Source organism: Erpetoichthys calabaricus, chromosome 10 (assembly GCF_900747795.2).
Source record: "Erpetoichthys calabaricus chromosome 10, fErpCal1.3, whole genome shotgun sequence".
Classification (NCBI taxonomy): Eukaryota; Metazoa; Chordata; class Cladistia; order Polypteriformes; family Polypteridae; genus Erpetoichthys; species Erpetoichthys calabaricus.
In genome coordinates, this window is record NC_041403.2 from 142,282,173 (window position 1) to 142,308,742 (window position 26,570).

Genomic DNA, 26,570 nt, shown 5'->3' on the forward strand with positions numbered 1-26,570 from the left:
GAGGTAGGGAAAGTGATGGCGAAGGTGGTAGGGATGAGAACGGCGCCCGCACACGTGCACCGCACGGCCACCCTGCTGGCCGCTGCTGAGAGTTGATTCTACAATAAAATAAAATAAAAATAAAAAGACGAATAACCTAGGACGTCAATCATCACCCTGAAAGCGGATAGTAGACGTCACGTGGTATATGTGTACCAAATTTCAGGTCAATAGGTCAAACGGTTTGCAAACTACGGGACAGACAAATGAACAGCCACGGTAGCGTATTATATATAAAGATGAGACCAAAACAGAACTTTTTGGCCAGACTTCAAAGAGGTATATGTGGGGTAAAACTAACGCTGCCCAAACCTCAAGAAACATCACACCTAAGGTGAAATATGGTAGTGGCAGCATCATGCCATGGGGATGCTTTTAATGTGCTGAGACTGGGAATCTTGTCAGAGGTGGTGAAGAGATTATGGGCACAAATACCGCACAATATTGTAGGAGAACTTGTTCCAGTCTGCTATGAACCTTGGCTCTAGAGGAGATTCATCTTTCAGCATGGCAGTGACCCTAAGGAAAAGGCCAAAGCAACACTGGAACAGCTGAGAAACAGAAAGGTGAATGTTTTGGAATGCACAAGTCAAAGCTCTGATCTTAACCCTATTGGGAATCTGTGATGCTGTTTGAAAACTGCTGTCCAGAATCGTCATCCCACCAACCTAGAGCATCTCTAGAAATTCTGCCAAGAAGAATCACTGCTGAACAATGAGCAAAACTGGTACACACTTACCCTAAAAGAATGAAGATTGTTATTGTAGCAAAAGGGATCTTGACAAAGAATGAATGTGTAGGGATTGAATACTTACGCAAACATTAACTTTGGAGTTTTTTTTTTCTTCAATTAGATATCTACAGAAAATGGTTTATTTGGACTATAGAAATGTATTGTTACAGTATAAGAAAAATACATTAAAATTAAAAATACTGAATGGATAAATATGTATAAAAAATGTTTGTCATGCAGAAAATTAGGATGACTTACTGTAGATAGGGAAATGAATAAAGCAGATTTAAGAATAACACAAATGACTTAGCAGTCTCAAGCTCATTTTTTCAACAACCACAAATCCTATCATCAAGGACTGGAAAAGTTTCAAAATGACTGTTTTGTGCTGACCTAACTGATGTCTTTTATTCCTACCGCCTACTGACTCTTATGTACTAGTAATTAAATGTTATGACTTTATGGCCAAGACCTTTCCTGGCTCTTCCAAGAGTGTCCCTGGATATTCACTTAATTGTTATGATAATGCATTGTTATTGTCCATTTCTTCGACGTAGAATCATATTTGTTCTATAAACCTGCTTTTGTATGTCCATTCATCCATTATTGAACCTGCTTAATCTGCCTAATTGACTTCAGAGTCACAGATGCCAAAGCCCTTCTTGTCAACAGTGCATGCCAGTTTATTGTAAAAGAACGCTCACAAAACTGAATTTTACTCACACAAGGTAATTAAGAGTTGCCAGCTGAACTAATAGCATATCTTTATGGTAATGGAGGCGGGAAAGGCTAAGGGATAGTAAGTTAAATACTACACAGGAATTAAAAGGTCTAGGGTTTTTAGGCATTACCCCTTGTGACGTGTGCCTGGATGACACAATAAAGATTAAATTGGCACATAATGCCCTCGGTAGTCTCACATTTGAAGATGACACTTTCATCTGTTTGGATTATGTTTTCAAATGTCTCTCAGCTTACTTGCAATCACAGAGCTTTCTCGATTCTTTGAAATTTCAGCCTGAATTGGAAAAAGATTTTATAGAGATGGATGGAAACATCTTGATTAGGCCAAGTCAATCACAAGCTTGGATGGCAGTAAACTTCTTAAATTTTAATGAAAATAAGACAGAGGTTATAGTTTTTGGTCCTGGGGGCACGCAGTGGGTATATTTCTACTTCTGCTCCTGTGGATTTGGGTCCCCTTGCACAATATGGTACACCTGGTATTACAAATTTGGGTTTTAGGATAGATGAGGATTTTAGACTGGACGGTCAGATCAGTGCGGTGGTGAAATCTTGTTTTTTTCAGTTAAGACGTTTGGCGAAGATAAAAAACATTCTTTCCAAAGATCATTTACAACAGTAATCCACGCCTTCATTACAACCCTGTAGCGGGGTCACATAGTTAGTGTTAAATGTCAGTACTGAGTGCGTCTCGTTTCATTGTCCCGTTTACTGTTTATGTGTATCAGTTAATGCCATCCCCGAAAAGGGGGACGGATGATGGAAGGAGACCACAGCCACAAACCTGGAAAACACCTGTTTACAATCAATCAATCACAGCCGTCACAGGATTATTTAAGCCAGCAGGAGGAGAAGGAAGAGAGAGGAGAGAAGGAGATTTTTTTTTCACAATCACGACCACACTGGACTATTGTAATTCGTTGTATGTTGGTGTTAGCCAGTCCACCCTGTCTCGGCTCCAGCTGGTGCAAAATGCTGCTGCACACCTTTTAACTGGCACGCGAAAAAATGAGCACATCACACCTGTGTTAACCTCACTGCACTGGCTGCCTGTTCAGTTTAGAGTTCATTTTAAGATTCTTTTATTTGTTTTTAAGTCCTTAAATGGGCTTGCTCCGTCCTACCTCGCTGAGCTGCTGCATATGCACTCTCCTTCCCGCTCACTCAGATCAGCTGATCAGCTGCTTCTGGGTGTGCCTAGGACTCAGCGAAAGCTCAGTGGGGATAGGACTTTTACCGTTGTGGCTCCAAGGCTCTGGAATTCACTGCCGATCCACATTAGACAGGCCTCCTCACTGCCCATTGTTAAGTCTGCTCTTAAGACTTACCTCTTTGGTTTGGCGTTTGATCCTGTGTGAGCAGTTGATTTTACTCTGTTTTAACTCTGTTTAGTTGTGTTTACTATGTTTTAATTAGTTTCATTTATTGTATTTTATTTTACTTATTTATTATTTTGTTTTTGTTTAAAATTTATTTTAGCCTATGTTCAGCACTTCGGTCAGCGGCTGTCGTATGTAAAGTGCTTTATAAATAAAGTTGACTTGACTTGACTTGACATGCTGCTCAAATTTTCTTTCTCACATTTTTATCGGTGTATCTTGTTGCCAAACTAGATGGAGCCAGTGGCATGGGGCATCCTGGGATATTGTTTGAAACTCTGTCTCAGTTCTCTTTCTTTTTTTCTTTTGGCAGTTCCTGGAGCAGTGCCTCTCGATTCTATCCAAGGGGGACCTTTTGAGGAGAAGATTTATTTGCAGTGGAAGGAGCCCAATGAGACCAATGGGATCATCACTCTTTATGAGGTATATCCCTGCAGTTGAGAAACATTACATCTATTATGAATGGTGTGCCCAGTTTGCATCACAATATCACAAGACACTCACTGAGAAAATACACCCTTACCCTGAACACAAACAGCATCCACCATAAACTCATCACTGGCCACCAAAATGTGCTTTAAAGTCATTTTAGACTGTATCGATAAATACAGGTTAATAAGGTCAGGGCTGCTGGCCACTAATCAGTTTTCTTCTCTGTTGGACTGCGTAACGCTTTGGCTTCTGGGTGCCACTTGTTGCAGAGGGATTCCTGATCTCTTCCTGTTCTTCCATTACTCTATATCAGGGTTTCCAGCTCCAGTCCTGGAGAGCTACTGTGGCTTCAGGTTTTCATTCTTAACCTTTTCTTAAATAGTGACCACATTTTGCTGCTAACTAACTCTTTGGCTTAATTATAATTGATGCACAACTTAAGACTCAGGCACCTTAATTATTTATTTTTTCCTTAATTAGCAACCAAACAATATTAAGACACAAAATGTACCAACACATAAACAACAACCTGCATCCATCACACTTCTTCTTTCCACTGCTGCCATTAGGGGTTGCCACAGTGAATCATCTTCTTCCATATCTTTCTGTCCTCTGCATCTTGTTCTGTCATACCCATCACCTGCATGTCCTCTCTCACCACATCCATAAACCTTCTCTTAGGCCTTCCTCTTTTCCTTTTACCTGGCAGCTCTATCCTTAATATCCTTCTCCCAATATACCCAGCATCTCTCCTCTGCACATGTCCAAACCAACGCAATCTCGCCTCTCTGACTTTGTGTCCCAACTGTCCAACTTGAGCCAACTCTCTAATGTCCTCATTTCTAATCCTGTCCATCCTCGTCACACACAATATAGATCTTAGCATCTTTAACTCTGCCACCTCCAGCTCTGTCTTCTGCTTTCTGGTCAGTGCCACCGTCTCCAACCCATATAACATGGCTGGTCTCACTACTGTCCTGTAGACCTTCCCTTTCACTCTTGCTAATACCCGTCTGTCACAAATCACTTCTGACACTCTTCTCCACCCACTCCACCCTGCCTGCACTCTCTTCTTCATATTGCTGATCCCAACTAGTTAAACTCATCCATCTTCACCAACTCTACTCCCAGCATCCTCACCATTCCACTGACCTCCCTCTCATTTACACACATGTATTCTGTCTTGTTCCTACTGATCTTCATTCCTCTCCTCTCTAGAGCAGGGGTTCTCAACGTCGGTCCTGGGGGCCCACTGTGGCTGCAGGTTTTTGTTCCAACCAGTTTCTATTTTTATTTGGACTCCTGGGCTAATTAAGTGAAATGTTATTTGCCATATTCTGTGTTTTGGGAAAAATGTAGAAATTAGAAAACTAAGTTTGGTAAATATCCATCCATCCATCCATCCATTTTCCAACCCACTGAATCCGAACACAGGGTCACGGGGGTCTGCTGGAGCCAATCCCAGCCAACACAGGGCACAAGGCAGGAACCAATCCCGGGCAGGGTGCCAACCCACTGCAGGACACACACAAACACACCCACACACTAGGGCCAATTTAGAATCGCCAATCCACCTAACCTGCATGTCTTTGGACTGTGGGAGGAAACCGGAGCGCCCAGAGGAAACCCACGCAGACACGGGGAGAACATGCAAACTCCACGCAGGGAGGACCCGGGAAGTGAACCCAGGTTCCCAGATCTCCCAACTGCGAGGCAGCAGCGCTACCCACTGCGCCACCGTGCCACCCGCTTGGTAAATATATATATATAAATTCACCAAGCAGTTATATGGGAATAATGTATTTTTTTTCTTTTTAACAATATTTTCATCTTGATTTTAATTCTATTTTTTGCCAGGTGTTCTAATTGTTTAATTAATTAATTAATTTCTAATTAGTGGGTCTAACGCTAAAGTAGTTGCAGCCTTTGATTATTCAGTGTTGTTTGCCTGGCTGTCTGCTCTGTCATTATTAAGATTCAATGAAGGAAGCAAACTGCACAGAGAAAGGGCAAAATATAATACAATAAAAAAAAAGATGGTTAAGCATTTAAATCTTTGGCAAAAATGGAAATATTCCTAAATGTCTTATAAATGTAAAAATCATGCTGTGGCGCTTTCTTAATGTAGAATAAGAGAAGAGGAAAAAAAAATACCAGCTAATTAGTTGTGATCAGTGTTATCAGGTGTTGTCACTGATTATGAATTTGGTTGGAAGAAAAACCTGAAGCCACAGTGGGCCCCCAGGACCGACGTTGAGAACCCCTGCTCTAGAGCATATCTCCACCTCTCCAGGGTCTCCTCGACCTGCTCCCTACTCTCACTACAGATCACAATGTCAGCAAACATCATAGTCCACGGGGACTCCTGTCTAATCTCGTCTGTCAACCTGTCCATCACCATTGCAAATAAGAAAGGGCTCTGAGCCGATCCCTGATGTAAGCCCACCTCCACCTTGAATGCATCCGTCACACAATAACTGAAAATAAAGAAAGGTGAAGGCCTCAGTAATGTTAATCTGCTCTGGTCCACAAAACATTTTGACAGTGCTCTTAAAAGAGAAAATCAACAGTTTTGGAAATGTCTGCCATGGCAGAATGAGCGCCATGGAATTAAATAACAGGTTTAATTAGCAACGAGTATTGGCTTCAAATTAAGAAACAGAATGAAGTGAAGTTGGCTGGAGTTTGAGGCCCCAACTTAGTTGCTCATCTGTTGGCTCACTTCACATCAAATTTATGTTTAGGTGCCGTTTAAGGAAAAAAGAATCAATTCAGCTGTCCGAGTCTCAAGAAAAGTCAATTACAATAAAGGGAAATAGTTGATTAGCATCAAAAACTGGACACTAATTAAGAAAAGAGTTAGAATGTAAACTTGCAGCCACAGTAGCTCTCCAGGACTGGAGTTGGAGACCCCTGCTCTATATACTCCACACTTTAATTTGACTACAGTTCTCATTCAGCCCTGGAAAATGAATCTGTTCTCGCAGATTCATGTTAAACACTGATTCTGTCGTGTCTAAGCAATCGGACTCTGATTTATGGATCCAGGGGAAAATTGTGCAGAAAAGAGTAATGATCCATTAAAGTCCTCTGAAGGTGACCTCAAGCTGAGGTCTCACATTAACATGTAGTTCATTTTTTAATCCCTACCTCAGGGAGCACTCAATAAGGCTGCTCCAGAAATATTGTCAACTGGAGAGTCCAGACATTTCCTCATAGAGACTTGCTTGAGAGCCATTGGGTGTTTCTAATTGGAGAGCATGATAGACCATTTGCATGGTGAACACTTTTTCCCCCAAGCACACTTTAGTTGAATTTGTATTTGCATTTGCGAAAGTAAGTGTATGTGGAGTGGTAATATCTCTAAATGTCGAAGGAAGATTTTAAAACAAAGCACGCTCCACTCTTCAAATGGTAACAGTGGAACTCCTTCTGACCCCCTTATAGTGCATGAACTAGTAACGTCAGTCTGTGACAGGAGGGTCTCAACGTCCACTTACTCCACCGTTCTGACTTACATTCCAGGTACAGATGAATGGCGCCTTGAGAATGGGTGTGTCCACGTGGCAGTGCTACGCCGTGCTGGCAGGGCGCAGAGGCACATCCTCTATTTTTAAATCACGACTTCAAGAGAAATTGTTACTTACTTTGATGTGGCGAGAGCGGCTGCCAGTTTTTCTCTAATCCTAATGGATTATTGATCTCTTTAAAATTTGTTTCATGGGATTATGGCATTAGTGTGGGAGCAGGAAAGGAGTTGCGCTAATTCCATTTCATGTTTCAAGGGCCACTAAAAGCCTGTTACGGCTTTTTAATTTTATGGATTCAGGTCTAAGTAAAGACAATTTTTAAAGCATATAGGAAAGTATTACTCAGAAGCCGTCCCACAGGGTGAAGTCATTGTTCTCTGTCTCCTTGGCAGAGTTTGTCTGCCACTGGGGTCACACTGTCTCCTTTCTCCTTCTGCTCTAAACACCTGTACCACTGACTTCCAATGTTGGTCACTTCAGCTGTCCCCTGAAACTAAGCAGTCTGTTCACGTGAGAACTGCAAAGTCATTTCCCAAGAAAATGACAAACACGAAATTTGGCTTTTATGTACAACAAAACTAGGAAGGCATAATGGAGCAGCATGGGTATACCAGACCCAATAAAGCAACCATCTTTCTTTATTTGAAGAAGACCAGGTCTGCTATAACAATGGAAGCCCTGGGGTTGTGAAGCACAAGCCGGCTGAAATGCTGGGACCTCTGGGCAGGTGAATTATTTGCCTCCTGTAATGCTTGAGCCCAAGTTTCATGTAATGGACCAGTGAACCTCCATCTCCTTTAATATTGAAAACCCTGGTCCAGTTACCCACTCATCTTTTGCAATACTTAGAGCCCTGGTACAGGGAAACCTCATTCTCCTGTACCACCTGGAGTCCTGTGCCAGTGCAGCACCAGTCTGTTTAACAATGGGAGACCCTGTCAGTGAGGGGCTTGGTCAGCTGTAATAAGGAGGACTCTGGACCACTGAAGCTGAAGCCTATAACTATAGTCTATAACTCTATGAATCTTAGGCTATTGACGTCTCCCCAGACGTCTCCATTCCTAAGAGCACTAGCTTATTTCAGCACTTGGAAACTAGAACTCCGTATCAGGGAAACTCCAGTCTCATATCACACTGACAAGACTGTAAAACACCAGTCTGTTTAGAGTTTTAGAATAATGGTAAGAAGAACAAGCCATTCCGTCCAACAAGCTCATCCATCGTATTCACCTACAGATGTCCAAACTAACATCAAGTCAAGTTTTGAAGTTCCCTAAAGACCTGCACTCCGACACACTACTTGGTAATTTATTCCATATGTCTGTAGTTTTATGCGTGAAGAAAACCATTTTAAGATTTATGTGAAATCTGCCCTTAACTCGTTTCCTGCTGTGTCCCTGTTTTCTTGATGCTGAGTTTATTTTAAATTAACAGCTGGGATTCATTGTGCTAATTCTCTTAATAATCTTAAACACTTCCTCAGCATCAACTCTTAATATCCATTTGCTTAAAATTTGTTTATAACACTTTGCTTAAAGATTTAGACTACGGGTGGCCAACTCCGATCCTGAAGAGCCACAGTAGCTACAGGTTTTCATTCTAACCATTTTCTTAATTTGTGACTAGTTTTTGCTACTAATTAACTTCATTTAATTTATTGGCTATTTAAGACTCAGACCCTTTAAATCAGGGCTGAGCAGTGTCAGTCCTGGGGGGGGCCGAGGTGGCTTCAGGTTTTTGTTCCAACCCAATTGCTTCATGAGAAATAATTCTGCTGAAATTATTCTGCAATCATGCTGATGAAGCACTTATTGCTCGAGTGACATTTTTCTGCTTCATTTCAGTTGTCTTGCTTGTTAAGATTTTGAACCCTTAATTGCTTATTTTAGTCGGAAATATCTATATTAATTGTTTTAACTGTCTCCTTATTAGAAATAAGATGCAAATGACAAAGGAACCAGCATTTTTCCGTCTAGCTTGTCTCCATTTCCACCCGTGTGTTCATCATTTACTATTTGGTTTAATTAAGTACTCAGAAGGAAATTGAAGAGAAACTGAAGAACTGAAAATTACTCATCCACTGAAGGCTTCAAATCACTTGGATGATACATGTATCATTAGAAAGGAAAATAAAATCTGTGATTTAAGAATGAACTGACATGGTAGACTTAAAACATTAACAAGTCATTAAATTAAATAAGATCCGTTATTGGTGAGGATTGGCTTCTAATTAAGCAACTGGGGTCTTGTTCAGAAAGCGGATGCCACTTGAGACGGCCTTCTCCTCGCCCAAACCTTAAGGTCAATAAAATAGGTCCCTCATGTTAAGTCACTATTTTAGGGCTAAAATGATAACAGAAATGTGAAACCTACTTATATACCTAATCTTAATTATTGTGAAACAACCAAATGGCGTCCGCTTTCTGAACAAGAGCCAGCAACTGAGTTGGGACAAAAATCTGCAGCCACTGCGGCTCTCCAGGATCAGAGTTGGCCACCCTGGCTCGGACCATTGATACGCTAAAATCTCACAACCTAAAGACCCTGGCCATTGTAAAATCATCCTTTTGTAACATTGGGAGCCATAGCCAGGGAAGCACAGCTGTTTTCTAACTCTGCCAGGCCTTGGGCAGGGAGTCACCACTTACAATGGGAGGTCTAGGCAAGCAAAGTCACAGCATCCCGGAACTCTAGGTAGCCAGGGTGAGATAAATATGAGCCTCGTGAAACTACCCAGGAAGAAGGCTTGAAAAGTATTTGCCTTACTGTGGCTAAATCAGCAGGAAGGTCAGAGTTATTTCAAGAACTTGAGCAATGGAAGCTCAAGCCAAAGGCTTTTAGAATAGCGAGTGCTCCACCAACCTCGGCTTTCATCCATCTTTTAGCTGTGGAGGTTACCCGATGGCTGACGGTTTTTATTTCTACCTAGGCCATGGATACAGTATGTATTCCCATGACATACTAGATGTTCACCAGTGCTGTCTAAGTCCCTGTGGTTTAATAAAGCACTTACTGGCCTTCAGAGTCTCAATACTCACCATTCTCTATGGACAATTTGTTGCCTTGATGAACAAAGTCAGTCGATGGGCCAATAATGTTCTTTCATCCCTCATTTCTCATTAGCATGGTGGCCTGTTTCAGAACATTCATTGAGCAGCCCCGCACTAGTGGTAAAGTTCCCTGTAGGTGTTTCGTGGGACTGAAATGGTCTGTTAAGTATTTAATTCTATCCAGAAGGATACTGTAGCAAAAGGCGTTATATAGGTGTCAACCCGACACAGACTAACAATGGAGGCAGAGGAATAAATAAACAAAAAGATATATTTTTCTTCAGCCCTAAAACAGTCCCAAAAGCACACCAAAATAAAAACACCCAAAAACACACTCTTCTTCTTTCTTCTTCCTCCTTCTCCTTCTCCTTCTCCTTCTCCTTCTCCTTCTCCTTCTCCTTCTCCTTCTCCTTCTCCTTCTCCTTCTCCTTCTAGGCAGCTTTGTCCTCTTCCTTCCAACTCTGGTGCCCTGAGTATTGGCTGCAGGCTCTTCTTATAGCCTACATGGAAGTGCTTCAGGTGATAATTAACCTAATTCAGGCTGCACTTCTGGGTGTGGCTGCATTCCAGCCCACAGAGGCTTGTTAAGCCGTGCAGCTCCTCCGGGTGGTGGTCACGAAGCCCAACAGGTCGGAGCCCTGAAGTCCCACACCTGTAACCCAGGAGGGCTGCTACTACACGTTTCGGGGGACGTAGTGTGCATCCCATGGCTGCTTCCCCGGTCCCAGTGTCAAAGGGGCATCCCGGCCGGGCATGGGTCCCAGCCGTCCACCACAATACTTACAAATGCTTTTCTCACCTTGCCACAGTGCAGCATTTTTCTGTTGATTAGTAACAGCAAATTCCATTTAAATCCAGTGAGATTCTATCTTTCTTTATGATCAGGAAAGATCAATTAACTGACTAATGCATATGAATGCTAAGCACAGTGTGTATGTCTTGCACTGGTCTCTTAGATGCAGTCTGAGTTTGATGTTTTCCTCAATGATTTTGTCCGCTTCATGTTCTGTGTTGCTGCTGCAGCAGTTAAATTTACACTCAAGGACCAATAAAGAATCTGTGCACCTTATATTGTGCCTTCCACAGCTTATGGAATGTTTTTTGTCATTTTCCCACCACAGGCACTTTGTTTTCAGGATCCAATTTGTTCCTATACGTTGTAGGCCCCCGGGCCAGTTGTGGTCCCAAGCCACTTTTGTGTGTTACGTTCCCATCGCACAACAAAATATGCAAAATATGTAATGTGCAAAAAAGATTGATGTGTTATTAAGGTTGGCACGAATGGGAGTTCACAGCAGATCCCCGCACTATACTGCTTAAGACTGATTGTGACTTTCCCAGGGAGATTATTGCTTTGATGCAGTTCGTGGCATGGTGTACCGGGATGGCGGCTATTTAAAGTGATGCAGTGCGAAGTACGGCTCTCCATGTTCAAAATAACTCTACGAAAATCAAAACTACTAAGAGATTTGTCAGATGGTGCCAGTGCATGTCATCAACCCATCAGCACAATTTACCACTGAAGCCTCATTCACTGTAGTTTCTAGTTGAACAAAAAGTAAATGTCCTGAAGTAGAACCTTCAGGAAAGTACCAGGAACTAAAAATGACATGGGTTCCTGCAGTGGGAATGCTACAAAATTTCCCAAGTTTCTTTAAAGTCCCCGGTTCCTGAATGAAATTCCTGCCTAATTCAAAATAACGAGGACAATTCAAAGGGGATTAGAGGAGTGGAAGGACGGGAGGTCAATTGAAGCACTGTTCCTCATGTTATTGCTATTGTTGGTTTGCACCCAATGCTGCCAGGGTTACCTTTGGCCCCTCTGACCCTGAATGCTGCTCGTTGGATTTCCATTTTTTTTTGCTACATTCAATTCTTGCCCCCAGAATCCTGGACTTTGAATGTCCTGCATTGAGACCATTGAGGTGCAAGAAGCAAGTTGCTTCATTATACTACATTAGTTGTGTGATGTAGTTTGGCTACTCCGTCACTCTCTAGCTTATCATAATGTCTCGTCATACTTTAAAAGGCCATCCAGTAACCATCTTAATCCACTTCAGGGTCATCGGGACCAGAATCTTATCTCAGTAGCACTCTACATGAAATAGCCACAAACTCTGGATGGAGCATCAGTCGATCATGCAGACAGATTTCGAGTTATCAGTTAATCCTAAACACTTGTCTTTAGGGCGAGCACCTATGCTCACCTGGGTAGAATGTGCCAATCTGACATGAACAATTTCTATGCCAGGATTTACATCTGTGCCTGACTCTGGGGCTTTGAAGCAGCAGTGTTAAGCACTGTGCCGCCCCTCTTACCTTAAAGGGGTAACCTATTATCTGCCTCTCTCCCTCAATCTATACAGACACTGTCGACACTCTGCCCTGAAAAGGTCTTCTACATGATGGGCTGGCATGTTGACGGCTTGAGCGAGTGCAGCGCAGCTGTATTATTATTATTTAATCAGCACACTGCGTTACAGCCCTCTGGGGCTGTGTTGTGTAGACAGCAAAATAAAATAACAGAGTCGTTTTACAAGCAGTTTAAATTATTTGGTTTAATGTTTAAATTTCCTCTGTGAGTGTTTTACGCAAGTGGTGACATGGCTGCTTGCTCAAATAGCAACGGCGGTGGAGAAAAGACGCATTTATAAATTTGCTAATTAATAATGGATTAATAATTTCATGCCACACAAATGCACATAGAGTCATGGGTAATGAGAAGCGATCGCCTGGGCACATTTAAATGTTTACACCTGTCTACAGCTAATAGGAGTAGTGCCACGCATAAGGCACATGGAAGCCCACATGTTCCCGTTTCAGAACCACCAAGGAAATGATTGGAGGCACAGAGAAAGTTTGTAGCAATTATCTGCCTAACATGCATACTGAGCTTCGTGGTGCAATGCAAAGCAAATGTAGGATTGTTGAAATGAAATTCATAAGGGTCAAGTAGATCAAGAAAAGGTTGAGAAAGTGATTATCATTTTTGTATCATGCATTCAAGCTGATCATAAAGACTGCACACAAAGAAAATATGCAATGGACTGAAATCAGAATGTAAGGGGACACCATCATTTGTGTGAAAATCAGCATTTCTTTGGTGTTGTGTCCCTTGTATGGTGACTCTAAAGCCCACATGGACGAAACAGAGTCAGAGATGTACTGACAGGATAGGCAAGGCAGGATACGTTCTCATTGCAACAAAATATCTACAGGACCCAGAAATACACTACCACGACATATTCAGAAACCCCTCCAATTTCAAGAGTGTTTGTTGTGAATGTTACCTTTTTTAGTAATGTTAAATGTAATCCATGCCATTTTTATAAATCGTGAAGAGGATTTCCATATCTGGAAGCAAAAAAAAACAAAAACAGGAAGTAAAGAAAAAACAGGACAGTGATGAGTAGGAAAGAGTCAATAATGTCCATTCAGTTAAATATGGCCATGTTAACATGGCGCTGTGTATAGTTAACTAAGTTAGTTAATTAGCCATCTCTAATTTCACTGGGGCTCAATATTCAAAGGGCTTTAACATTTATATTTATTTGCTTGGCAGACGCTTTTATCCAAAGTGACTTGCAAAAGAGGTAAACATAATCGAGTGACATTAGGCCTGGGCCCGATTGGAGAGGTAGCAAAAGTTGATTGCCAAAAGTGAAAAGATTTACAATCATGGATTACAATCATTAAAGCAGTTAAATTTAGCCTAACAACAAATTCACCAGCAATATATAGTATCACAGAGAAATGTTTTCTACTCTATCAATTAGACAAATATTCACTGAACCGATGGGTTTTCAATTGCATCTTAAATACATTGAGGGAGTCAGCAGTACGGATGGAGGTGGGCAGCTCATTCCACCAACTTGAAACTGCACAGGAAGAGAGTCTGAAATTGAGGCTTGATACCACACAGAGGGGCCATCAGCAGACATTGTTCAATGGCAGACCTGAGTGGGTGAGAAGGAGTGCAGCACTTCACCAGTGTCTCCATATACTCAGGTGATGACCCACTGACTACTCTGTAGACAAACATCAAGGATTTGAACTTAATTTGTGCTTCTTCAGAGGGCCAAAGTAGCAACCTGATGAGAGGAGTGGCATGGTCCCATCTCGGCTGATTAAATACAAGATGGGTTACCGCATTCTGGACCATCTATGGCGGCTTGATAGCACAAAAGTGAGTTGCAGTAGTCCAGACATGACAAGACCAAAGTCTGGACCAGAAGTTGTACTGCATACTCTTTAAACCTGGAGGACATGATGGCTCCATTTACTGTAATCAAGGCCCACAAACACTGATTTTGAAAGTTACAGTAATACCTTTACTACCCAATTTTTTAAAAAAATTTCTAATGTGACTTTTAATTAATTTTTTAAATCGCTTCGCTCACCAACCCCCAGGCGGGCGCTGCATGCTAGCCACTTTGCGAATGGTGAAGTGGATGTACAATTTAAACAGATTATTATTTTCATGGGAATTGTTGCATATGCATAATAAAACTAACTATCTTACATTACAGTGAGTAATTAACCATATTAAAAAAGAGTAAAACGTAATAAATTGAAAGAAAATTATGTTTCATGTTGCGTTAGAGGTATTTGTTGCGTTATACAGTACGATTTCATTTTGTTTGGCATTGAAATTAACACGCAAATACTTTTTAAATATACACTTTTACTGTAAAACTTCAGTAAAAACAATTTTTGAATTAACTTTTCATCAATATCGCATTGAATTTTGATTCCATGTTTGGACTTACATTATGACAACACAACATATAACTGAGTGAATATCGTTTCTTTCTCTCTAATAAATAAACCGACTTTTTTGAACGTTTGTCCCTGTGATTTGTTAATTGTCATATACAATACATCCTTCTTTCAACAGTAATTTGTGTGGTGGAAGACCGGACGGTGTTAACAGTTGTTGATATTCTTCGGGATATTGTCAGTTGATGTTTTCATGTTCCGCACGATCACCAACAACTGTTTCACTGTAGTCTATTGATACGCATTTAACTGATCAACAGTTTTCACATTAATTCATTTGACTTCATCGTTTCTCGGTGCTAGGATTGCCCGTGTACCCATTTTTTCTGTTGGTAACCCTTCTGGATGAAATTTTTCAATAAGATTTGGACATAATAAGTCTTCTTTTATTGGGAACTTACAGTGAGGAAAACGTAAAAATTTATAAGAGCTGAGAGTGCAGGAACTGTGTCTGACAAAAGCATTCACACCAATGAGAGGCGAGAGGACTGTGGGCGTGGTTTAAAATGGTTGTGAGGAGGGCGGGACTTGAAAAAATCTCTTGGAAATAGTCTTGTCTTGTCTCAAAATTTTCTTTTATAATAGAGAGATTTTGATGTGGAATTGGCATTTTTCTTTACCAAGTACATTTAATTTTGCATTTTATTTTTTACTTATTTAAATGTTAAAGATTTCTATATAAATTATTAGGTTGTTTTATTTATATAATCAGTTTTCAGAAAATTAAAATAAAGGATTTGTGTTTATTAAGTTCTTCCATTTCTTTCAGTTAATGTTATTCATTTAGACTTTGCACTACATTTTACCATCGAAGGAGATGGGGTAGGGTGAGTTGAAGGGCCCCAGTGAGTCACCTCCATGTATCTGCCTACCTTTATCCTTCCACCTCCTCCACAAGTAATTCATCTCTTACATTTTTGTTTATTGCTAATGTCATATTGTGGTCCAAGTCCTATCTGACTGATAGGCTAGAGTTTGTTAGTCTTGGCAACAGCAGATCCAGCTCAGCGCCGGTCACACAAGGAGTCCCTCAGGGCTCTGTCCTCTGCTTTTCTGTATTTATATGCTTCCCCTTGGCCATATTATCCGTAGCTATGGACTGGGTTATCATTTTTATGCAGATGATACTCAACTCTACCTCAATGTTAAAAGTGGAACTTCATCAGAGCTCTCTCAGCTCACAACCTGCCTTAGTGAAATTAAAACCTGGATGGAGCAGAACTCTTTAAAATTAAATTGCAATAAAACTGAACTCCTGCAAATTGGGACTAAAATGCAACTTAATAAAATGAGCTCCTTCCCAGTCCATCTTGGTGGTGATCTCATCAGACCTGCCTCTACTGTAAAAAATCTTTGTGTCATTTTTGATTCCTCCCTCTCTTATTCCGCCCACATAAATCACATTAAGAAACTTTCTTACTTTCACCTCCATAACATATCCCGTGTTCGCTCCTTCTCTAATGCTGAGAAACTTGTCCATGCTTTTATCACATCCCGCATTGATTATTGTAATGCCCTACTGGCAGGTGCCCCTTCTAATCTTATATCACAGCTCCAGCTTATTCAAAACTCAGCTGCAAGAGTCCTTACTCGAACCAGCAGCAGCGAGCACATCACACCCATCCTGCTCCGTCTCCACTGGCTCCCTGTGTCTTACAGAATCGAATATAAAATCCTACTAATAACCTACAAAGCCTTAAATAACCTCGCACCAAACTACATCAGTGACCTCCTCCATCACTATGTGCCTGCCCGCCCACTAAGGTCCTCTGATTCTGGCAATCTTGTTGTGCCCCACACTAATCTACACTCCATGGGTGACAGGTCCTTCAGCTGTATAGCGCCCCGACTCTGGAATGACCTACCGAAATTAATCAGGTCAGCTGACTCCATGAATTCTTTTAAAAAACAACTCAAAACTCATCTGTTCAGGAAGGCTTTTAGCTCTACTTGACTTTATTACCCTTCTCTCAGTTTACTTCTCTGTCAAGATGCTAATGTAACCTGTGTGTGTGTGCGAGACCATCAATTATGTTGTCTGTTTTTTTTCCAGAATTCACTGTCTTAATCTTCTTTATTTATTTATCTGGTTTGTACAATGCTATATACTGTATACACTGCCGTTCTTTATTATATTCTGTAAGTGCCTTGAGCATGGGAAAGGCGCTATATAAATAAAATGTATTATTATTATTGTTCATTTGCTACCTTTTAATAGTAACAATTCCACTGTACTCCATAAACATGACAATAGTAGCCCTTATAAATCAGATATTTTTGTTTCAATTTGATTCAACTTGTAAAGCATCTTGGGTTGGTACACACTGTTATCGGCTCTGTATCAAGTAGTAATTGAGTTTTCTTTGAGACAGGGAAGTATCTGAGAGACTCCCACATGGATAGACTGGGCTGGCCACTGAATTCAAGCCAACAGAGCTCTGCAACCTTTTTGCCCTCATATAATCTTAAAGGATAAGTTTGGTATTTTTCAGGTTGAAGTTATTTCTTCAGAAATGTGGTATATATTTTCCAGGCAAAATTATGTTCTAAAGTTAAGCATTTTCTATAAATTTTTAAAAATCTTGCCGGTGTGTTCTGCTTGTTGCTTGTCATTGTTTTAAGAGCTGGGAGCACATGAAGTGTGTCTGCCAAAAGCATTCCAACAACTGCTAGGTTAGATGTCTGTGAACTTGTTTTAAAATGTTGTCTTGTGTGACGTTAAAGTGTCTCTGGCTTGATGTCAAATTGTCTTCCGAGAAGATCACATCTCATCTCCTTAGTCTCCCTTCCAAGATTTTTTTTTGTAATAGAGAGATTTACTTATTTATTTATTGATTTATTTATTGAAAACACTTCACTTTAGAACACAATTTAGTGTGCCAAATGCATACATACCATGCTTGTGAAGAAATAACTTTGGCTTGAAAAATACCAAACTTATTGCATTTCTGTAATAGATTGCATTTTGGCAAAGGGAACAATTAACATCCCAGCAGAAAGTGACCATTCTTTTTTTTTCCTTTCAGGATTTCTGATTGCCTCACGTATTCACACATATACATTTTCTCTTTTTTCAGGTTTTCTACACAGCCGTCCTCTCCCTGGACCCAAGAGCTGATCTGTCGAAGCAGCATGGGAAGGTGTTCAAGCTCCGTAATGAAACCCATCACCTGTTTGTGGGGCTGCAGCCGGGTACAACGTACTCATTTACCATCAAAGCCAGCACAGTGAAAGGATTTGGTCCCCCGGTCACAACACGAGTTACAACCAAGATATCTGGTAATTGAATGTGGACCAGCTGGTATATGGGCATCTTGTGCTAAAGTCTATCAGTTAAGGTCAGGTCTGCTTCTTCAAAAAAAAATTAAAGATAATAAATGGTAGCATAAAGGCCGCCTACTATTGATTCACTTTGGTTCTTTGGCCAAGCCTGGCCAGAGATTACACTGCCTGCTGACTCAGTGAGAAAGATGGGAAAATGACAGAGTGTGAGCAGAAGAGAAGCGAGGCAGTCAGTATTTTCTTTTTCATGTAGTTTTCCTATTTTCATGTTGCATACATTTGGTAAAAACAGAAATTTTCCTTTGTGTTTATTTTGTTTAGATGTGCATTGGTGTCAAATGTATGGATGATGCTGAGAGTTGTGGAGCAGAAAAATTACATTTTAGACAATGCCAGTTAGAGAGACTTGAGTAGTACTGGGGACTGTTGGCATCTGTTGGGTAACACTGGCGTCACTTATGTCTGAAACTAACTTAGTTAATATCAGCACAAAATGCATCATGTTTGAATGGAAACAATCATGTGCATGGTAAGTTACCCCACAAAACTGATCTACAGCCTTTGTTCTATGCTGTGACTCTTGAGCTGTTGAAGATGGAGTTTGTGAGCATCACTTGCCATATACAGTATGTCGCCAGCACAGAGTTGGACCAAGATGGTGGTGTTTCATAGATTAGAACAGAACAGAATGCCTTTTATTGCCATTGCACAGATGTACAATAAAGGTTAATGTGTTCCCTGAATACTACATACAATATAATAAAAGCAGAATCTTCAACAGATTCAACATATGCTCTGCATTTTAAGCTACACACATACATTAATATAAACCAATACAATCAATAAAACATTGAAGGTGGAAACAGATTAATAGCAAAGAGTGGAGTAGCTCCATTTTACAGTGATTTTAATGAGTCTCCGAGATATTGTACTTTTGTCCTATTGGTGCCATGGGTGACAGTGAACAAAATCAGATCAAAAGCCCTTAGAGGCATTAAAGAGCTATTTTACAAAGTTGAGTTTGGTGCTCAGGTAGAAGCATTTCAGTAGTCTGTAAGCGTGTGTCTTATTAGAACTCTAACGCCTTTCAGAAGGCTGCAGAGTTAATAGGTGGGTCCCTACGTAAACATCGAGTTCGGTCCCCTAGTGAAGATTTCATAATCTTTACCCTGATGGAGGGACTGACTGCCAGATATTTGAGGTTGAAGGTCACACACTCTACGAGGTATTGCTCTTTCCACCTCAAGGACATGCACTGCCACCTCAGCCCATATCATGCTGGGTCCACTTGTCTGACCTTAGGTTGAGATTCTCACATTTCTTTCTATGTATCTGTCTTTTTTGCTTCATGCCATCTCTTTATCCTGCTGCAGCCCCAATGATGCCAGAGTACGATACTGACACGCCACTGAATGAGACGGACACGACCATTACTATTCTGCTGAAGCCAGCCCAGTCACGAGGCGCTCCAGTCAGGTAAGGGATACGGAACAGGAGTGTGACTGTCCTAATGGGCTCTCAATTTGGGGATCATGTGAGTGCTAATCAATGACTGGCATTAAGGGAGTATGAGAGTGATACAATACATGAACATCTACTTGCAGCACAAAACAGGTCAATTCTATGCAACAAAGTTAAAGTGAACACTAAAGAAACTTTCTTGTATCCCATTAGTATCACCAGTGAGCTCAGCAGTACTTTCATTTGCCATTTCGCAGTGGTAGTGCTGCTGCTTTGCAGTAAGGAGACTGTGGAAGATTGTGGGTTCGCTTCCCAGTTCCTCCCTGTGTGGATAGCGCTTTGAGTACTGAGAAAAGCGCTATATAAATGTAATGAATTATTATTATTATTATTATTAATTGCGAAAATGTTTTGGCTATGTGGGGAAAAAACAAAGGAACACTCACTTTTACATGATGAGAAAATGTAGACTTGGCAGACAGAATGAATGATCATGGGATTAAAACCCAGGGTGCTCGATTTTGACCCACTCCAATTCGCCTACTGCTCCAACCGTGCCACAGAGGATGCCATATCTATTGCACTCCATTTTTCATTGGAACATCTGGAGAATAGAGATGCTATGGTCCGCATGCTGTTTGTTGATTTTAGTTCGGCTTTTAATACCATCATCCCTCAGAATTTGATCAGCAAACTGGGCCCATTGGGACTGGGCATACCTCTGCAAAACTGGATATTGGACTTTCTAATGGATAGGCCACAGTACGTACGGGTAGGAAAGAATAAATCAGATACCATCTCCTTGAGCACAGGTTCTCCACAGGGGTGTGTTCTAAGTCCCCTCCTCTTCACGCTCATGACCCACGATTGTTGTGCCAAGTACAGCACAAACCAAATTATTAAGTATGCGGACGACACAACAGTGGTGGGTCTCATTCGAGGTGACGGGGAGGGGGATTACAGAGAGGAGGTGAAGTCATTTGTGGAATGGTGTGATAAAAACAATCTGATACTGAATGTCGAAAAAACAAAAGAACTGGTGATCGACTTCAGGAAGAAACAGCTGATACACATCCCGGTCTACATTAAGAACACTGCTGTGGAAATTGTGCAGTCTACTAAGTTCCTGGGAGTTAATGTGACGAACAACCTCACCTGGTCCCTGCACACCTCCTCTGTCATCAAGAAAGCTCACCAGCGCTTGATCTTTCTGCGGAGGCTAAAGAGGGCCCATCTCAGTAAGTCAGTCCTCACCACTTTTTACAGAGGGACCACAGAGAGCGTGCTAACCAGCAGCAGCTCTCTGTGGCAGGAGAGCTGCAGCGCTTCAGACTGGAAAGCACTGAGGAAAGTGGTGAGGGCTGTGGAGAGGATCATTGGAGCCCCGTTGCCAAATGTACAAGATTTGGCAAAACAACGCTGTCTGGCCAGAGCTGTGCGGATTTCTAGAGACCCTACTTATCCTGCCTCTGAACTCTTTTCCCTCATGCCCTCAAGCAGAAGGTACCGCAGCCTGAAATGTAGAACTACCAGGTTTAAAAACAGTTTTTTTCCTACTGCCGTTCGTCTTTTAAATTAAGCATTTTAGTATTTCATTGTATGCTGATTTTAACTATGTGTTTTTATTAATGTCTTGTGCATCGTATTTTCGTTCTGCAGCACATCTTGGATGTTCTGCTGAATGACAAATAAAATTGAAGTGAATTGAATTGAATTGTGGCAATGAAGCACTAATCACTGTACCACTGTAGAGCAGACAGCAACCCTGGGTAGGGCAGTAGCCCACTATAGAGTACATTGCCTCATACGGGGCCAATTTAGAGTTACAAGTCAACCAGTCAATCTTAGGAGCGTCAACGCTAGGCAAGAACCATCTTTAGATAGGAAGTTGGTCCATCACATGGTACACTCAGCCATGCCAGGCTTGTTTATATCCACCAGGTACCCTAACACACAGTTCTGCCATATGGAAAGAAAAGTCAGATTACACAAAAAAAAAGTTTGGTGGACGTGAGGAAAACACACCAACGCTACAGAGGCAGTGACCTTGCCATGATTCTAATCTAGGAATCTGGAGCCACGAGGGAGCAGTATTAACCACCTTGCCACCTCGTACTCCCTGGTCACAGCAGGAACATTTAGCATGATTGACCTTTTGATCATACTGGCCATCTTAGCCAGTAGTGGGGTTAAATGCCAGCCAGGTGGGAAGAGGTGGGTCCAGGTGGACAGACACCGGAAGTGACGTCAGAGGTGGCAGTCATCCAGTCTGTAGAGAGAGAGTAAGAGAAGAGGCATTAAAATACAGTGCCACCCCGTGGACGGGCAAGGAATTACTACCACTAGAGTCTTTAAGCTCTCCCCAAGGTACACGTGCGTGACAGCATGGCAGCTGAATGCCATGTGACTGTGTGAAAAAGAGCCATTCCTTTTCACAATCTAAAAAGTTAATTTAAAGTAGTGTTTCTCAACCACTGGGTCTTTATGGGATGCCTCCGGTGAGTCGTGAGTTTTTATTGTTTGTAATGGTAGTGAGGGGTCGTGGTGGGTTGCCTAAGCGAATGGCACATGATATATTTCTGATCCCAGTTCTGATGCACTTAATTAACCATGGGGGATGCCAAACCCGCCACCCGCCACTCTTTCAATCGTCTTTGATTCCCCAATTGGGATAAAGTCACTAATGATCATCTTCGATTCACTCAGGGGTATCCTGCCCTCCAAATCCCAGGCCTGACAATCATTTTCGATTCACCAAAGGGGATCATTGAGTGGATCGCAAAGACGTTTACATTTGAAAAAGTGGAACACGGCTTTAAAAAGGTTGAAAAACATTGATTTAAAAGATTCTCGTCAAGATCAGATTCTCGTCCACATTCTACATCTTGGATATGCGCAAGTAAAGCAAGTGTGAGGAAAGCAGCTGTATTGTAGCCGTCCATGCACACACACACACACACACACACGCACACATTATTCATTTCATGCTATTTATTTGCAACCCCTCTCAGAGAACTGAAGACTGGATTCCCAAGATGCGGATGTGCTGGCCTTCGTGAACAAGAAAGCCGAGATTTGCACTTTTGTCTCCATAACCGCTTTCTCCTATTAAATAGGTATTGTTTAAGGCAGCACGGGGAACATATTCAATATTTATGAATAACGTTTTGTACAAGAAAATGCAACCATCAGTAAGCAAGAGAGTGATATCAGTGCTGTCAGAGTGAAGTCTCGGCGTGGTTCAAAGCATCCGCTGAATGAAAAAAAGAATTATTGTCAGCTCAGTGAATGCTTTAAGGAATTAAAAGCAGTCATTCAGATGAGTGCAATTTGTATGCAAAGGCATAAGATTGAGAAGTCCCATTTAGATTTGTCTGGCATGAAAGCACAGCCTGTCTTTCACTTCTTTTTTTGCACTTTCTTACTTTATTTGGTTTCTGACCTTTGCACCTTTTGGACAGCTCTTTTTGATTGGCATCGTAAAGGAGATCGACAATTGCAGGAACAGGAAGGAAATTCACATGAATTGCGCTAATAATGTTTTACACACTCTTCTGAATGAACGTTAGGTGTGGAGGAGGCCCTCACCTGTGTTTTATAGCTATGATTGTGTGCTACAGGTTGTCAGTATGAGGTTCCTCCCAGGCTGCAGGACTCCCACTTTAGCTTACTAGATGCCAGACAGAAGGGCCCCCCCTGGTAATGATGTTTTCTGTTACTGAACCAGCAGAGGGTGCTTCAGCCGGCTTTGTAACTCAGGCTGATGTCTTTGAAACCTGAAACAAAGAAGGCTTCGACATGCAGCCTTTGCTACTGCTCAGTGGCAGACTGGACAGGAAGGCCCGTTTAAAAGTAAGACTGTCCTCCAGTTCCGTTTACAAGACCACTAGTCACCTGGTCCATGGAAAAGTGCTGCTCTAAGGGCCTCACAGTAAGCCTATTGCAGCGTCTTTTGTTCACTTTGCAGGTTCAATGTACAGACTAACAGACTCAAAGTGTTCCTGTTATATGTTATTCTACCATAATTGAGCACATCTTCCATGACCACCTCTCTGCTTTGAAAATACTCTTTTTTTTTTTTAAATAGTAGCAACCATTATTTTCGAAAACAACAAGGCACTCTTTTCCAATCATTAATAATTATCCCTTAGAAAAGCTGCAGAATTAGAGATGTGGATAATTTGAGATACTCTGTTGAGGAACATACATTCCTCTAATTATATATAATTGTGTGCCATGTACTTGGCAGAGATGGACGTAATTATTGACAACAAGCGCAATATGAAAACTTGGAATGAAAAGACAGCCGCTTGCATCGCTGGGTTCAGAATGATGTTCTCTGTGTAACGATTCTCGTAAACACACTTCATCTTTAACACAATGGCACAATGACTCAAGCCCAAGGTGGCTCCTGATAGACCCTGGAATAAAAGTTGAGTGTTCACCCACCTAACTTTTAAGGTTGTCTTAAAACAAGCAACGAGGCATCTTTAGCTAGGAATTATTTACTTTAGGTTTCTAGCAAGACACTAACATCTCAGCCATGCTTGGTGCACATTTCTGCAGGAGCTCCTTGCAGCCTTGCAATGGAAAAATCACGTTAATAAAATAGATGGATGTTGTAATATACAGTTCAGGTGTCCTAGCATGAAAGCTGATCTTAAGCTCCTGTCTACAGGAATCAATGTTAATGTGTAATAAAAAAGGTTAATATGGTAGACGGATGAAGTCATAGTGCGGTATACTGGTGAGTATCTACCCAGGCCGAGAGGTGCCCTTGTGCCCATGTCTACAGAAACAGGTGATGGCTCCCTTCAAGCCTGTAATCGAAAAAGCAGATTAAAAAAGCAGATGGATAAAATAATAATAATAATTCTTCACATTTATATAGGATAGGAACATCTTTCAAAGTACTGGCAGACACCCAGTCTAGTAAGGAATCTGGACTTGTTTGTCACCTTCTGATATTTAAGCATGATTTTGTGCCAGTTTTTTAATTTATTTTTCCAATATTTTGTAATGTTTTTGCTGCCAACTGTCTTCTTCTCTCACAATTCCCCATCCATGTTCCAAAATATTTGAACCATGGTGATGTCATCATAGTACTTTTATGTATATTTTGAAACAAAGACACATATACAGTAGATGCATTATCTATGCTATACATGCACACAAATGTGTAATTACGGCCCTCAAGTGCACTATAAAAATGGTACCAGCTTTTCCGATCATTTTGGAAGGCTAGATGTTTGCATTTTTTTAACAAAAAATTTTTGTTCTTTTTGGTTGCCATATTTTTTTAACTCTTTTTTTGTTTTGCTCTATAGGATTAAGATCAGTGCAGGCAGTCACTCACCTCAGCTGAATCATTTACACAAGGCCTCTGCTTATTCTGCTAACCTTGGGGCCTGTTGGGACGGTTATCAACACATGCTGTTTCTTTTCTTGTCTTTTCTATTGCTACATAATGTCTTAGCATCCCAAGAGTATTATTACAACTGGATTCTTCTTTAATTTGCTTGTGCACTTTCTTAAATTAATCATTTCATTAATTAATATTAATGGTCTTCTGGATGTTGTTTTAGGGTTTTTCAAACCAAAGGAATCCTTTTCTGCAGTTTGTTATTTCCTTGAATGCTTTATCACAAAGTTCATTATTTTTTAAATTATCTTTTAATGGACAACAGATGCTGCTCCGTTTGTTACCTTGGTAATGTTTACAATTCACCAGGATGGCGTGATGATGACATAATCGACGCAACTATTTAAGGATTCCCCTTTTTAGTTCAAATTTATCCGAGACTGGATAAAAAATCCTGAACTCTTTGTCAATCATTTCTTTGAATGTTCTGACTTAAAAAGACCTCTTTCTAACTTTTGACAATTTTAGTTTTGTTCTTTTTCTTCTGAGGAAAGATGGGATTGCCCTCTGGTTAGCAAACTTTGCACGTCTCAGTTAATGCAGGAGCATCTTGTGTTCAGATTTACTCTACTTTTAATTGTCGCACACACACTGGTCAAGTTAAGATGCTTACAGAGATAGGCAACCCTACAAATCTGTATTTAACTCTGATATTTTTTTTCCTTTTCTCCCAGGGGTGAAATTTTTCCAAAACAACTCAGTTTTCTGAAAAGCACACAAAGCAATAGTTCCTCGCATAACTCAACATAAAATGCCTGTTGCTGTGTGCCCTGTCGGCGCGTGTTAGCCGTTTATGGCTGCCGCTACATCAGGAGCAGGAGCACAGGGGTTGGGGTGGTAGCCGATCAGCTGGGGACCAATCAGCTGATTCTGTTACCTCACTTTCGTATGACATCTCGATTTCCAGATCGCTTGCACCAAAATCAAAGTCCAACAATTCAGAGTTCAGGTCAAAATAATAACATATATGCAAAACTCCATTCATGGAGTATTTTGCTTTGCACATTCGCTTTTGCTCTCTCATCAGATGTCGATGCCATCCTAGAGTTTGTTAACTCTACGCTACTCCTGCATATGTCAAATCAACAAGTCTAACATTCCTCCTAGCAAAGAAGGTCTAACTAGATGTCGATTTAAATCGATATCCTCCCTCAACCTCGTTGTCGACAGAAGTTGACATCCACCCTAAAAGACTTAAAATGCAGATTCAGAAAATACATGGATGGAAGGAGCCACCTAGTCCATTCCTATGAGAAAGGTTTCTGCTTTCTGCAACCTTTTATTTAAAGCAGAGACCATGATGGTGGATGGGTAAAAGGCAGCCGGTATCTCGTGGTACGCTGGTTTCTTTCTTGTGTTACTCCTTGTGTCTGACCACACCTTTAACTATGCCTACCTTTCAACGATGCACAGCTAAGGCAATGTTTGCCACCTTCACCTTAGGTCCATCATTTCTCCTTTTCCCTAATATTTTAGCAGGCTTTTCCTTCAGAGTAGTTTCTTATTCCCCGATTTTACTTTTCTGCATAGTTCTCAATGTGTTTCTTGTTTTCTCTATCATTGTTACCCCTTTTGCTTTTCTCGATGGTGAGTTATGCCCAGTTCCTTTGTCAACGTACATTGCTGCTCACACTGTTTTGACCTCTTTATTATTCTGTACTTCAGCTTCACTACTCTTTTGGGCTCATGCTTGTCACACTTTTTAGCTGTCAGACCTTG

General features: G+C 41.1%; 1 protein-coding gene across 11 annotated transcripts in view; it reads left to right on the forward strand.

Annotated features, from left to right (window-relative positions):
• The window catches only part of ptprt (protein tyrosine phosphatase receptor type T), a 651,792-nt gene that overhangs the window by 372,537 nt on the left and 252,685 nt on the right, over nucleotides 1-26,570 (forward strand). For all 11 annotated transcript variants that reach the window (XM_028812019.2, XM_051932510.1, XM_051932511.1 and 8 more), the window contains exons 9-11: nucleotides 3,209-3,318; nucleotides 17,764-17,965; nucleotides 19,342-19,444. In XM_028812019.2, the coding sequence (XP_028667852.1) occupies nucleotides 3,209-3,318; nucleotides 17,764-17,965; nucleotides 19,342-19,444 (415 nt within the window). The remainder of the gene's footprint in view (nucleotides 1-3,208; nucleotides 3,319-17,763; nucleotides 17,966-19,341; nucleotides 19,445-26,570) is intronic.